Source organism: Phasianus colchicus, chromosome 14, assembly GCF_987193195.1.
Source record: "Phasianus colchicus chromosome 14, bPhaCol1.hap1.1, whole genome shotgun sequence".
Classification (NCBI taxonomy): Eukaryota; Metazoa; Chordata; class Aves; order Galliformes; family Phasianidae; genus Phasianus; species Phasianus colchicus.
Window position 1 is genome coordinate 6548879 of NC_143449.1, and position 15633 is coordinate 6564511.

The 15633-nt window shown below is 40.0% G+C and overlaps 2 protein-coding genes across 20 annotated transcripts in view; one reads left to right on the forward strand and one right to left on the reverse strand.

The window, feature by feature from the left end:
* Positions 1–15633, forward strand: part of TMEM164 (transmembrane protein 164) — a 110239-nt gene that overhangs the window by 25334 nt on the left and 69272 nt on the right. The window contains exon 3 of one of the 3 annotated variants that reach the window (XM_090150097.1): positions 12692–12810. In XM_090150097.1, coding sequence (XP_090006223.1) covers positions 12703–12810 — 108 coding nt within the window. In that variant the 5' untranslated portion in view covers positions 12692–12702. Of the gene's footprint in view, positions 1–12691; positions 12811–15633 lie in introns of those variants that run through there. The other 2 variants (XM_090150096.1, XM_090150094.1) reach the window with 2 other exon arrangements.
* Positions 1–15633, reverse strand: part of ACSL4 (acyl-CoA synthetase long chain family member 4) — a 36609-nt gene that overhangs the window by 18183 nt on the left and 2793 nt on the right. For 10 of the 17 annotated variants that reach the window (XM_031594478.2, XM_031594475.2, XM_031594474.2 and 7 more), the window contains one exon: positions 7206–7264. The exons of 6 other annotated variants lie outside the window; for them this stretch is intronic. The gene's annotated coding sequence lies outside the window, so the exon portion shown is untranslated. Of the gene's footprint in view, positions 1–7205; positions 7265–10250; positions 11634–15633 lie in introns of those variants that run through there. One more of the 17 variants, XM_031594477.2, reaches the window with a different exon arrangement.

Consider the following 15633-nt stretch of genomic DNA (forward strand, 5'->3'; position numbering starts at 1 on the left):
AGAAGTTGATGACCTTGAAGGGAAATGCCTTTATCTTCTCTCCCTTTAGATGTACGAACAGCACAGAATCGGGTTTTCCAGCAGTTGCACCTACAACAGCACTTCTGAGTGCAACTCAAAACCTAAAGTACCTGTGGTTAGAAACTTCATCCAAGGCAGATTAATTCCAGTAAGGCAGCAAATTATTATCTTCACTAGAAAAAGCTTTAATTAGCCAAACCCCAAACCCCGTAAAGGTTTAACATTGAAAGTATATGACTAACAGCATTTATTTTCTTCCTCTCATGTTGAAGAGCTTGAGAGGGATCAAACCAAATAATATCATCATGTGAAGAAAACACAGTTCTACTAATCCACTTAGAACATTCACTGTAACTTCTTAGATGCTTTTTCATTAAGGTAGGAAAGTGTTCTGGTAAGAATGCTGACAGGAAAAGGGCAGATTCTGACCTACAACCAAATCCACGCAGAACTGGGATCTGCAGCCCAAGAAGTTGTTTAGTATAAAAACATCAGAGGAAATCCCAGTTTTCCTATGACTGAGCTCCACTTCAAACACAGACACGATTCTGGCTTTAGCATAGGTTGACTCCTTTCAGGGAGTACCAGAATCTTCCAAAACAATCCATTTTGAATAAATAACAACTGGAATGTCTGTAGCATTCAAGCAGATGTAAGCTCTCTGGAAAGCACAGTGAGCATTGACAACTTACAAGCAGACAGGCAGTTCCACACACTGAAAAAACCAACCAACCAACCAACCAACCAAACTGAGCTGAATAAATGCATCAGTTATTAATTATGACCCATCTCTGGAAGGGAATTAATCAATATCTCCTAGTCTTCATTCCAGTACTGGAACTCAGAGCCTATACAAAAAAAAGAAACTACAGAAAGCCTGAGAAATGCAGCATTGGCAGAACAAAGCAGCAAGCTGAGCATAGCAAACAAGCAGTGCAAACTGCAGCTCACTACAGTTTTTGATTTTCCATACATATCCACATCACACATAAGGAGAAGAGAATATTTCCAAGTAAGAGCCATCAGAATCTTTGGACTAATTACAACTTTTTTGGACTTAGAAAGGCTGAAGGAAGAAAAATGAAAGGAAATGATTCAGTGTTTACATCATATTGGTGTTGCTTTTCTTTTTTTATAAAAGCAAACACTGCCAATATTACTGCAAGTTTTCCATGGTGAAAAAAAGTACACAAGGTCCAAATTTTGTTCTCTTTCACAGTCGCATTTCTACATATTTTCCTCTTACATAATTTTGTACGTCAGGGGCAGTGAAAGGCTCCAGAGCAATGCCAGCAGCTGTCTGACGTACTTCCGTGCTCTGTAAATGCAATGCAGCTCCAAGTCTGAGAGTTTTCAAGAGCTCTTGCTTTGTCTACACAGTGCAAATATAAGTACCTACGTCCGAACAGCCAGGGAGAGGGGGAAGTCAGACAGAGGGGATCCTGACACGAGTTTGGAGTCCCTGTTTAAATACATTCCAAAAGGGCTGTTCTGAAAATAATGCCTCCTATTTTATGACGTTGGCCCACGATGTCAGAGGCAGATGGTGGTGGTACAGCAGCAGGGGTTGAACCTTCCCACCAATATCCCATTACATTTTGCTCTGTGACAGATGGCAGCAGAGGGGCAGCCTGACAGCATGGTGTCTGACATGGAAGTGAGGATGAAGCAAAAGGGTGGAACTGAATTCCTCCCTATGGAAAACATGGCACCTACTGCCACTCATCAACATTTGCAGAACATTTATGAGGACCAAACAATGGGTGTGAGCACAGTGAGGGGTGGGCAGTGCATTGCAGCAGTGAGGCACCTCCACTAGTGCAGACTTTGATGAGCATGGCATGCCAGTGTTGTTCATTGCTGGCGAAGGTGCACAGCTAATGGTGGTGACTGATAGAAAATAGTGTTTTGTAGCTGAGAATTTGTTCTACCAAACGGTGTTTTTGTGCTGTTTGTATCTCTTGTAGTTTCCGTGGAAATAAATAGGAGGCATTACTTTCAGAGCGACATACATATTTGAAATAGCAAAAACAAATGTAGTATTAGGAAGTTATGCTTCTCTTACTGCTGCCTGGGAGAAGAAGCAAGTAGTGAATGCTATGATTTACTTAGTAACTAAGCAAAGTTCACATTTATTTTTAGTGCCAAGAAAAAAAAAATCATTATTGTTTTAGTGCCTCAAAACCTGTATACACTTAACAGCAATCAAAAAAATTCAAATCAATCTGTGTCAGCTGTCAGACATCTATCAGCAGAACTTCCAGCACTGCTGTAGCAGAAGCCAGACCAGCTGAGCTTACCCTGTATTTCCTATTTATCTAACAGACTGGTGTGAAACTGTCTCTCCTAATCTTTACAGGACAGCAAGCAAATATTTAATGAAAGGATAAGAGCTGTTTGTGTGCCCCAAAGGCAGAGAACATAAAAGGTTGAGACATGATTTCACAACTGAGAACTGTCCACTGAGCACACACTGAATTAGGAAAGTATTTCCTCTAGGCTTACCTCTGGTCCTTCTGCCTCATTCAATTCTACCAAGAACCTGCTCTGTAAATCCTTAGGCTCATTCACTCCAGCACTTCCTGACACTGCTGCTCTCAGCCTGTACTGGTCATGCTGCAACCTGATCCATCACAAGCCTCCAGCATATGAGGCTTTGAGTCAGTCCACTTATGTACTACTGTATTGTATATGCCAGCACTCAGTTTAACTGAAGTTAAAGCAATTTTTTTTTTTTTTTTTTTTTTTTTTTTTTTTTTTTTTTTTTTTTTTGTGGTTAAAGATGAAAAGGCACCTTTTGTTTTGCTGGTATTCTTGCTGAAGGAAGTGAACATGGTATGGCTTGCTGGCTTGAACAATTGGTATTTCAGAAGAGGATGGAAAACAGTAAATGCTCAAAAAATACTGATATTACCTCAAAACTCCTCTAACATCTACATAATATACCCTGTCTAAAGGGTACAAAAATTGAAAACAAACATGAAAGCACACACTTTGTACTCCTAAAGAAGCACTTCAGCCTGATTTAAACACCCAAATGTGCACCCCAAACTCATGAGGCATGATGGCAAATGTTACTCGTACTCCTGTGTTTCAGCAGCAGAGCTGTGCAATGGTAGCATTTCACCCAACTTCTGAAAACAAGCACACAGAAAGGCAAGCAGGATGACTGAGGACAAATTTCAGAGGATGTGTGGCAATGGAATTTCTCCTAAAGCTATATAAACAGTTGATAAGAAATTTATAGTCTCCTTCCTGAGTGATGTAACGAGAGCAGCCAGTTCTGAATCTGTGCTTTGCTACACCATCACTTTGCAATAAAAAGGCTGTGACTTACATGGCTCCAAGGACCCAACTAGTGCAATTTATCTTTGGTTTGTTGTTGTTTTGTTTACAGCAGTAAATTGCTTTGCAACAGCACAGAAGTGGTGGATTATGTGGTCTAGAAGATCAGATCAGTTTGAGACCCACAAACAAAAAGGGCTATTTTTCACATTGTCTGTCAGCTTCTTGCCAGAACCTTCAGGCAAAAACACAAAGACTGCTCTTGAGAAATTCCATAACCCTACTCAAGTAATCTAATAATTTCATTAAAACCAGTTTCATAAATTACAAAAATAAAAAGTTTTATTGCTTGCTTCACCAAATGAAATTCATGTCTCCTTCGAGTACAGGCAAGTCAAACTTTTGGAAAACATTCTCTTTTTTTAGATCAACTGTTGTATTGCCCAGCATTGCTGATGAAGCAAGTACAAAAAGAACACTGAACGTCCATACTGTTCTGTATAGATCTGCATCACAGGCTGTTTCTGCAGTCATGTAAAATATGGAACTACAAGGAAACATTCAAGTCTAATTTTTATAATCAGTGTTTGTTTAGAACTTCCATGTTCAGGGGTGATTCTACTTGTAAATGTGATTGAAGATGCAGACTGCAGGCCAAAGAAAGACACTTGGAAAAGGGAGAAGTAAAACAGTGCAAAAGCACAAGAGAAACTGCACGCTGCACTTAATGACATTCCCACTGTTTTGTGGATGTTTTGGAATATGGGTATCAGAAACTGGCACGCTGTTAAGTCAAGCTGTTTTACTTGGCATCAAAAGGGACCAGCCTCATTCCACAGGTGACTTCCTTCAGGTGGCTCCTGGAACTACACTGCCGGGTCCCCTCACTCAGCAATGAAGGGCTGATCTGATTTTGCTTTTGTTAAGGGCAGGAACACCCATAACAAAGCAAGAATTCATTCAGAGCTGTTTCTTTTTAAATAAGGAAAAGTTAAGAACTCACTTTTGCTGTATTTTCAGGACATACTGCAAGTAATATATGGTGTTTTACAGCCCTCAATGTCAGATGTAGCATTCTTGTTTCTAATAGTAATGAATGTGTGGTGGGGTGTTACTGCAGAAACACAAGTTACATTTGTACTTTCTAACTACTATCTTGCTTCCAACAGAAAAATCATTATTGATATTGCTACTGCTACATAGATTAAATATTAATGCTTGCTTTGTGGCCCCATGCTTGGTATGTTAGCTAACACCTGGGCAGCACAACCTGTAAGAAACTGTATGTACTCCTGTGACAATGCACTAGAAATATATCAAGTAAAGCAGCATTTACCAATAGAAAATACAGTAGGAGTATGAATCTATTTCTATGTAAGAACAGAAGTTAGGAGAAAGTGAATATTGAATCATTCCTTTTTTTTCTAAATATGATTCAGCTGATACATTCACTTGACAAAAGCTTAGTAATGTGAACAGAGGCAAGCTGGCTGTTGACAGCTACTTCCTACATTTAGACATTTCCTGAAATGGATCAGCATTGCTCTATAATAACCTTTTTGTGAATGGAGCAACTCAAACATTAAAATGCCAAAGTGCATGAACTCAAGTCCAGTCTGGCAGCCAAACTTGCAGCATAAGGACAGATCAAAATCCCATCTTCAGTGCTCTAGTGAAGGATTCCAGGAAATTAACCTCCCACACTGCACTGAAATCCATACACAACAACACACTACAACAGCTTCTCCTTTTCACTGTAGTTACCCTGACAGATTATATTCTTCTTTTTGAATGTCTCACCAACAGCAACTGTTGTGCAGTTTAAGACAGAGGTTCTACATATCATTCTGTATTACTTCAGGAAATCAGGCTTTTAGTAGTAGTTTATTTGCAATTTTAAGAAACTTTCTCCATGCAGATGTTCTGATACACAGATGACTGGGAGTGTACTTAAAAACGCAACTAAGAGAAGTGCTCCCACCCATAGCCTTTGGAGATGGAAGCCCCTGAGGTTTCAAGCATGAGCCATCTGTATTTTGCATTTTATTCTCCTTATGCAACTGGTTAAGCTTCTAATGAAAATGGTCTGAGAATCACTGAAAGCTAAAAGCCTTGGGAGCAAGCATGTTGTAATGTTCTGCACAAGCACAGTATTTCTCAGTGGAAAAATCAGTGATGTCCTCTGTCTGTTTAAGGAATTCAATTTTACTGTGGTCTTAATTTTAGCAAAATTTTAGCATAGTCTATTGATTGGTACATGGTGAACCCACTTCCTAGTCAGACATACCTAGATTCATTTTTACATTTCCTTCAACTGTAGATCCACAGCTGGAGAAAGAGATTTAGCTAAGATAGAGCTTCACACTGTGACTTTTCACTCCTTTTATTCTCAATGTTTTGCTACTGAATTTGCTTTCTGCTACTGCCATGCTGTGCTTTGTGACAGGCAGATCATTAGGGTACATTTCTTTTAATAACGTTATTTGCAACTCAAGAATTTATTTTTATATACGGAATATCTGGGGGTGTAGTCTGGAGATGAGCTGTATGTAGCCAATAAATGGAACATACACCAATTTAGTCAGAGAAGTTGTGGGTTTTACACGTCAGCAAGGGGTATAACATTGGCGGTGGCGTTTTCAACCAAGTAAGGCAGTCTTACTGACTAACCGTATTGTAACAGTTGCTTGATGACCAAACACATTTCAATATATTTTATAAAGTAACATGCAGGTTCAAGTTTTTAGATTTAACAGCTTTGAACACTGTTTTGCTCAATCGCTCTGAAACCACCATAAGAACAACAAAGCCAGAAGAGCTCCAAACACAAGAGTTTCTACCTTAATCTCCTGTCTTGGTAAAAACTATCACAATTCTTAGAGAAAGGAAGTCTAACAATAAAAATTAAAAAGGAAAAAGGACCCTGACAGTTTTGAACTGTGAGGGGTTTTGGTGTTATTGGTATTTTGCTTGATTTTATTAAAAACTTGGTCACACACACACAAAGGCCATCTTTTAAAAGGCATAATAACATCTTACAGACAGCAGCATGCCTGTTCAGCATGTACAATTTCAGAAGCAGACAGCTTTGGATGTTCTTAGTCCAAAATATCCAAGTAGCTGTTGTGATTCAGCAGAGGACATACTTACAGGACTGGGTCAAGCACCACGTGCTCAAAGCAGAGAAAGAACAGAGCAAGCCAGCTCTGCCAGAGAGGTGCATAGCCATAGATCACACCATTTACCTATGCTGAGAGGTAGAATGTAACTTGTTAACCTGGGACAGCCACGTGCTAGCACAGCTCCATAGCTTCCTGAGAGACCTTGTGCAAGCCCCGCTGGCTCAGTAGATGTAAAAAAGGGTCGACTTACTATTTGCAATAGACCACAAATCTAAAATTCTACTGGCTTGATGGCATGACTTAACATTTAGGTAACTGGATCACTTTAAAAATGAATCAGACAGGACTAACAATAGTAACTATAAGAGTATGAAACTATTTGTACAGCCCTAAGCTAAAGGGACAGTAATACAGTCTTGGGCTTAATTTTTGAAGAAGCAAGGGGAGGAAATTGACACTACTGACAATTCTTTCAGCTTATTTTTAGGAATGCTTTTCTTCTGAAAAAGTGAGAGAAAGATCCTTAATATGACACTGTGTATCACAAAAGCAATTTACTGCTAGCAAGAAAAACAGACTTTTATGTGCTAACAAATGCAGAAATACTCAGAAAGAAATACTCTGTTAGAATTTTTTCCATCAAAAATAGAGTCTCTGCTCTGAGTTTATCAGTACTTGGACAAAGCTCAGCGTTTCAGGATTTTGGTTAGTTAAGAGCCCATTCTCCTGTTACCATCAGTCTGCTCAGTGGCCTACAAAAAACAATTCAGTCTTTACCTTTAACACAACTGCAGTTCAGTGTTTCTAGGTGAGCAGGCAGATAAATTCATGAAAATCTGAAAAAGAAAAGTATTAAACTGTGAAAATTCTGGGCATCTGTGAGGTTATGGATGTATCTAAACAGACCATTTGAGCCAAGATTTTTTCTGGGTTGGTAATGCAAGCCTTGTCAGCTGTTTGCTGGCACTCTCATTTATACAATTGCAAAACAGTACCTGCTATTTGAAAACATGGAACAGACTGATCTTGTACTTTACATCACAGGATACCACTGAGAACTCATTGCGATATCATTCTGAAGTGCTGCATTTTCACCTAAGTTACACGTTCTGAGGGCCTTCAGATATTAGAAGTGTGTAGCTTGCTGCCAAACACTGGGCCTGACAAAAAGCTTCAAAATTTACTTTTGACTGAAAGTATGGTGACATTATACTGCTTTTAATAGCCTCAGTGTTGAAGTTTTGGTAGCCCAGGATCCACGTTTACCTTTCATGAGCTTATTAAAGGTAAATCTGGATATACCATCCATGTTATTGGAATGTATATCAGCTTTTTAGCTGAAAGTAAATTTATAAACTAGGAGATAATATCTAACAAATCTATTAAACTGTTTTATCTGCCCAAGGAATAGTCTCACAAAAGAATTCACTCAGAGAAACAGCCAACAGAGCCCTTATCCACCATGGGCTTTCAGAGAATGAAATCACCCCCTCCTTGCCAGCCACCCTTTATATCTGGGCACAGATCCCAGTTCAGAGATGTAGCAAAACAAACGTTAAAACAGTTAAGAGTGCTCCTAAAATATAAAGTAGCACGACACACACACAAGCTGTGTAGGTATCTCATTTCCATGCACACATTCCAGAAGTTATGGTCCATGTCAAATGAGGACTGAACTTCAAACAATAGGATATTTTTTTATAGTGAACGTAGGCTATACCTGAGTAACTGCTATATTTTTACAGTGACAAGTGGGGGGAGACAGCCTGAGATTGCTCACCATCTGATTGTCTTTTATTGCTTAGTGTGATCTGAAAATAATTTTGCATTTGTTTCTGTGTATCAGATAACCTTCTGTCGTCATAATTCATAAAGCACCTTTAAGCATTCACATAACACGACCAGCTGCTTCCTAGAACAAGTTTTTAATCTTAATTTACGTTAGACTAGAATTCCCAGGCTGTTTAGTACGTTGGGTTTTTTCCCCGCTCAGTTTTATGAAATTATCAATTGTTGTTATTTGAAGGCTTGTAAGAAAAATATGCTCTAAAGACCAAGCTTCGGTGAAATACTGAGAGGCCTACACAGGTCCTCTGTTACCAACTGGAAGAGCAAGGATAACATTTAATCCACAAACAGACTGAGTACTGACAACCCTGGGATGTCAAGCAATGCACTCATACGAGCTGGATGCTCTTCGTGGTGTTCTAAGGCATAATCTCATCCCTACCCATTCCAACTCCCACTTTCTCACCCTGCTGTTATTACAAACAGCAACCTTAGCCTCACCATCCTCTTGTTCCCCCACACAGAGGCAATTCATAACCAAAGTGCTTCTGACCAAGTTGTTTAAACACAGCGGAGCTCATAAAAATGCAAAACTATTTGCATGGTTATGGAATAAACAAAGAATCCATTTCCATCATGAAAATTAAATGCATATCTAGCTAACAATGGCACAAAAACACAACTATCCTACATGCAAGTAGAGAACTACACTGTGCAAGTCCACAGCAGGAATCAGCTGTACATGCAGCTGCCTTTCTGTAAAGTAATGTACCAAACGACCATTGGGCTACGAGGGACAGACAAACTGCTCCCTCCTCATTTCCTGCTTTTATGTCTGGTGCAAAAGACCACAGGCACCACAAGACAGATTCTCTTGCTTCTTTTTCCTTTTTACTCCCCCCACTTTGTTACATCGCTTGGCTGCCATTTGACATCACCCCTAGCTGCAGATTTGGCTTAGCTCTCTTTTCATGTAACATTCAAAGCTGTGGAAAATATTGTAAAGCTACACTTGACCTATGTAATACTGTGATTCTTTGAGTATGTTAAGTTTTCAGAATGCAAAAAGTGTCATGCTAAGAACAGAAAAGGGATCAGAGTATTTAAATATCATGAAGCCAATTTTGATATATACACAGTTGAGGCAAATTACATAACTGGATTCACAAAAACATGACTTCAGCATAATGCAGATTCCAACAGAGAAGTGAAAACAGCAATGAATTGCTGGTTCTGTCACAGTCTTCATGTTTGGGTTCATGGCAGCCAGCTCAACCCAAATCTACTGTGATCTCAGTGGGGCTGTTCCCTTGGGCAGCACATTTAGCAGCAAGGCACTTGTGTGTGACTCTGAAGTCAGGTCAGTTATCTGAAGCAGCTCCTCATGCAGTCAGACAGACGTGAGTACAAAGAAGGAAGCGGCAAGTTCGGTTTAGTCCAGATGACACAGGATTACTTGCACCTTTGCATTGTAGCTTTGTAAGCAAGTTAAACAAGCATAGAACAGCTACTGCTGAAACAAGCAGCTCTCACCCACTTTTTCTGTTCCTTTCTCTCTGCCCCTTGCAGCAGGATGCAGGAGTGCCAGCTGCAGCCCTTGCAGGCTGTTCATGGAAGTACTGCGTTAGAGAAACGCATGCAGGTGCTGCATAACCAACCTACTTTAACCTTTACTATAAAAGCAACCCTTGTCTCCCTCCCCCCCCACTGCCAACACAAAAGCCACCAAAAAAACCCAGCAACAAAACCATCAATAACCATTTGCAAGCACAGACATGTCTTATTAAAATTGATTACAGATTATTTTAATACACAACAAAAGAAATTTAATATGCTCAATTTGTTATTTATTGCAGGTCAGTAGTTAGCAGTCTTCCTAATCCAATGTGGTTGTCTGGTAAAGAATTAGCAGCTGACTACTGAATTGAGAATTTAAGCTACAAAAAGAATGTCCACATTCATAAGTTTGTGTGCTTTTGCTACGACTAACATTCAGTGTGCAGTGATATGCAGTTTCCAGCTCTTCCAACTTACCTAGCATATCTGAAGCAGTGACATTTCACAGGCTGCTCAACTCTTCTAGCTTCCTAGATAAAATGCTCATTGCAAGTCAAATACACAGTGAGTCATTTACGACTTACTTCAGGTGAACTGAAAATAACATTATCTTGAGAAGAATAAAATAAAAATAAACAGTATATGTAACTGCTGGGAGGAGACAAAGCGTCTGGCAGATGGCTTGGGCAATATGAAGTATTTTGGTGGATCTGAGCACCTACATCAAAATGCACTTTTTTTTTTCTTTTTTTTTTTTTTCAGCAAGACACTTGCACCCTCGTATCAGCACATACCACAACCCCAGCTCCTCATAGCCCTACCAGCTCAGTGGTACACTGACAGCAGCACTCACTTAGATTTGGAAAGACTGCTATACGCACCATCTGCCACACAGACGTACAGAACTGTGAGCTGCAGCAGTGTTCAGAGTTAGACCTACTGTGTTGTAGTACCTGCTCAAGTAGATCTCTAGCCTAACCTGATAAACAGTGAGCACTCTGTGTTTCACTGAGCTGAGAGTGCATAGAGCAATAGGAGATGAATACCCCTTGTTTACAAACCAGTGTTTCTCTATACACAGCTTTCTTAATACATTCCCTGGTTCAAGTAGTACAAGTGCCTCCTAGCATGCAGAAACACAAATAATACAATTCAGAAAATAGTAACTTATTTAGGATATCGAGTTAGACTTGTGGCCAGATAAGTAATGACTACAGAAACACAAAAAATAAATGAACTTCTATTTTGGGAAAGTTCATATTTTAGCAAACACTGTCTTATACAAGGCTTGCTATTGGCCCAAGTAAGCTGGATGTGAAATGAACAAATTGCTCCATTTTCAAAACCACTGCACACCTTCAGCTTTCACTTTAAAAGATCAACAAGAGATTGATTTTAGTTTCAAGCTCATCACGTTATGCTGAACCAAGCAGCATATACTCCAACAGCAGCTAATGTAAGAAAACATCTAGGACAGGAATCAACAGGCGGCCCACTTGATGCTGTTGCCTGATATGGGTCTGAGCAGGCACACAATCCCCTGCAGAACAGAACACTGTCCACAGCAGGCTGCACATATGCAGGAGGTTTGGGGCTCTGCAGCAAGAAAAGGACAAGCAGGAATATAATCACAGGAAAAGCTATTGGATGTATCAATATTCTATCTGTAAAAAAATATTTGTGCTAATGAGACATAATGAGGGTAAGAAAAATGTGCTTGCCCAAGCAGACTTTTAGAGAAAACCAAACACAGGTGTCAGCGTTGCTCTTCCATGTGATACATAAAGATTTTCTGACAGCCACAAAAGAAATGCCTTAGGGCACACATGTGCTCTGCAGAAACCATTTATTTGTTTCCTGCAGTTCCTCCTACATTCTTTTCCAAGAGACTGAAAAGAAAGAAAAAGAAAAGAAAGCAGCTTATTACAACAACCAGCACTGAACAAAGGAATTCTCTTTATGAAATTGCATACCTAATTTCATACTTGCAGTGTATTCAGATCTTCTCTCTGCTAATATCCTTCTACTTCCATGAGCAGAATCTGTGCAAACAAGGCCTTTAGGGAGGCCTAAGGGGCAGTCAGCAGGCAGGGCAGTCATTCAATTACTTGATGTGCTGCTCTCCATTTCTGACAGAGGAGCTGAGTAGAAGGTATATAATGGGATACAGCCCTGCTGTCAAGAACAGCTTAGAGCCTGTAAATGAAGCAGTGCCACAGGGGATATCACTGAGAAATCACTTGTTCCCCAGGATGCTCTGTTCCTTCTGTTAAGAATGTAAATAATTAGCTCAACAGAAAAATAGCATTAAAGGAGTGATTAACAGGATCTGTAGCTTCTTTGGCTCCTCTTCACATAGGCTGCTATGCTGAAGATTATCTATCCCCAGCACTGGAAGTAGTTCAGAAGAATCGTATTATACTGAAATATCTTGTTATTCGAAGAATTCAAGTGCCTGCTTCAGATTTTGGCGTGCCATTCATTCTCCATTAAGATCCTCAAGAACAGGAAGATATGCCTAGGGCTACTCCAGATAGACCTGTACAACCAGCACGAGAACGGTGTGCCCTGCCACACACAGAGATAGCTTCACTCAGCTATCAGCTGTGAGGAGCATTTCATTGGTGATAAACTGTTCTCATGAACATGACAGTGTTTCTGAGCAGCCTTCTGAGAGCGAATTCAAGAACTTCATAGTCTCCCTTGGAGAAATGCTGCTCAGTGCCCAACCATTTCTCCAGCTTACCTAGGTAAAATGATCAACTTCCAACCAGCTTTCCAAAAGTGACTGGAAGGTCTTGAATTCTTCTTAAAAAGCAGAACAGAATAATGGTAAACTGCCTATCATATTTACAATGCTAGTTATTATCAAGTACAAACTATCGCAGCTGCTAATGGAGTTTTACCCTGTCCCACAGGCTTTGTGAAGATGGCAGCAGTTTCAGGCACGGCCCCCAGATACAGGACTGCTGCTGCACTGACCAGCCTCACTGCTCACACGTGGTGTGCTTATGGACTGCCAGGGAAGAACATACAGGTAGGAATCCTATTTAAAGAGACTACTACTACTCAAATTACTTTTCTAAAGCTGCACAACAAAGCACAGAAAAACAATTTTATAAGCCAGACATCTAAGTCTAGTAAGTGCAGTTGAAACTGGTTAGACACACAGAACAACACTCAGTTAAGCTGCAGTTCAGAATACATCTTATAATGTGTAGAACAGTGGTTTAAAAAGAGAAAAGAAAAGCGTTGTTTCATGCTATGTGAGTCTACTGTTGTTTCTCCTAGAATTGAAGTCACAGAAGGGTGACTTAAATTTAGAATGCTGAACAGTTAGGTAAGGCACCTGGCTAAGTGGAACAAGGACAGAGAATGCTATACTAATACTGTTTTCACTTGAAAATGGGTTGCACAGTATCAGATAGTATCTTGTAATAATACATCACATCTGTGGTACATGTCTAAGAAGAAATTCTGTAAAATATAAACATTAGCTGGACAATAACAACTTATTTTTTTAATGTCTTGCCCATGCTCCTTCTGGAAGCAAAACACAATGCCAAAGTCTGAAAATGTCATTAGCAGCTATTTGTTATAAATCTGAGTACATGCTGAAGAAATCTGCTGAACATTTTTGTGAAGTGTATTATTCACTTGCTATCTTATCTCCTATAATAAGTAGTGCTAAAAAAGAACATCACAATGATTACAATATTAACTTGGAAGTCTTTCCTTAGTAAAGGTGTTAAAAGCACAGGTATCAGAATGTAATGTGCTATTTTAAGCTTGTCCTTGTCATGTCAACTTGTTTCTAATTTCACAGGCTAGATTCTTTTTCCAATGAGATATGCATAAATAATTTAACTGCTGTACTACATCTATGCTATAAAGCATTCCTGATCAGCAGTGAATGGAAATAAGGGCATTTTCCTCACACACTGACAAAATCGATGAGCAGAATCCATGAGACAAACTAGAGCATCACACACAGTACAACAGGTGCACACACAGGTACTGTGCTCTGGTTTTTAATACTTAACAGCTGGTTTTGACAGGCAAATGAATTTATAATAAGAAGTAAAGAAATGTAAACCTACTGCCTAACAGATTACAGATGTGCTTTTAGAAAAAGATGCTCAAGTGATGAAACAGTAACATAGTGAAGGGAATCAATAATCACACTTCTTTCAGTATAGTGAAAGACATGGTAGTTCACTAGTTTCCTCCCCTCCCCCTTTCCCCCATGATGGTATTTAGGTGTTAAGAGTCTCAAATATGAAGGGTTTGGGCTTGGACACTCTGAAGTCTGTAATCATTGGTGGATCACTGTACCACCACCTTGGAGATAAAAATATCCCCTTGGAAGTCCAGTGATCTCCCAGCTGCACAACATCCAATGATTTGATATTAATTGCACTATCATCAGTATTAGGATTCCTTGCAAAACACTTCACTGGGGCAAAAAGTACTTCTTGATTTCAATGTAAAGCCCAAGTCCTCAGCTCTGTCCGAAGCAAAGAGGGAAGCAGTTTCTTATGTCCTTCACCTTACAGAGCTGTTAATCAACAAGCAAAGCAAATGTAACACATGCTAACTCTGTGATGCCACAGCATCATTAGCTTCACCCTCACTCCCATCATAAACAACTCACATAAACAAACTTTAAAAATAGTCTACTAAATAAATCAGCATTCAGGCAACATGTTGGCTACATGAAAGCATTTCTCCCCTTAACTCTTAACTCCATGCCCACAACCACATTTCCTTACACAGCTCCTCTATTTCCAAAGAATGACTGTGCAATACAGTTTCCATGCTTAAAACCTCCCTCAGAGGTTTCTACCATCATTAGTGTCACCTTAATATGTAAATAACACCCTGGCAAACTGTACCGACACACTTCTCTCACGCATTCCTCACCAAATTTAACCTTTGCAGAAGTTCGGGTTCAAACCAGCACCAACTTTAGTCTTGGCTCCAGAGCTGCTAAGAGCTATGGCAGCAAATGTCCAAAGCAGCACCGCAGCCTGCAGAGTGGGAGGGTTTCCTATATAGGCAATAACAGCAGCACAAGGAATCGCCACCCCCACCCATTCCTAACCTCTTCATCACATACATGGTCAGGTAAATCATGTTATGCTCATCTGGCATATGATTAAAGCCATATCTTGCAATCAGTTTTGCAATGAAGTATTAGGTAGAAACTGATAGGTCTAAGAAGAAGGGAAAGAACATCTGCTGTAGCTTATTTCAGTTCTGTCCATTACTTTTGTTGATCTTGGCTGAGCAGGTCAACGCAGATCACATTAAGTACCTATTGTGAAAAAGAAAACTGAAACCACATCTCCCAAGCAATCCTGGCAACCAGTCAGCCCTCCTCTTTACAATGCGAGCCTTATTCTGTAAGTGTCTTTCAGTCTGGCTTCACATAAAACCTGTGAAAGCTCCTTGCAGCTCCAGCATGTCCTGACTGTCTGAGAGCCACCTGGGAGAGTTGGCCCCTAGAATGCAGACAGCAACCTATGAGAAAGGGCCCCAGCTCCCAGGCTTCATGCAGACCGCATGGCTCTGAGGAAGCAAAAGGGAGAAACCTGTCACGCCACTTCAAGTGTGTCAGTTTCAGTGTGACACAAGTTAGCCTGTAAGCAAGTGGCCACAGAAGTAATTAGTGCTGTGCTCAGCTTTCATTTTTACATGCCTGCCTACAGAGTTCAAGATTTTGAGGAAATATGCAGCTATTGCTGCCAGTGAATTACGGACAACCATAGCTTCCTTTTCCCCTTCAAATGGAAAAACAAGGGAAAACAATAACAAGGCATTAATAATTCCTGCCTGCAGTAAAGCACATTCTACCAAA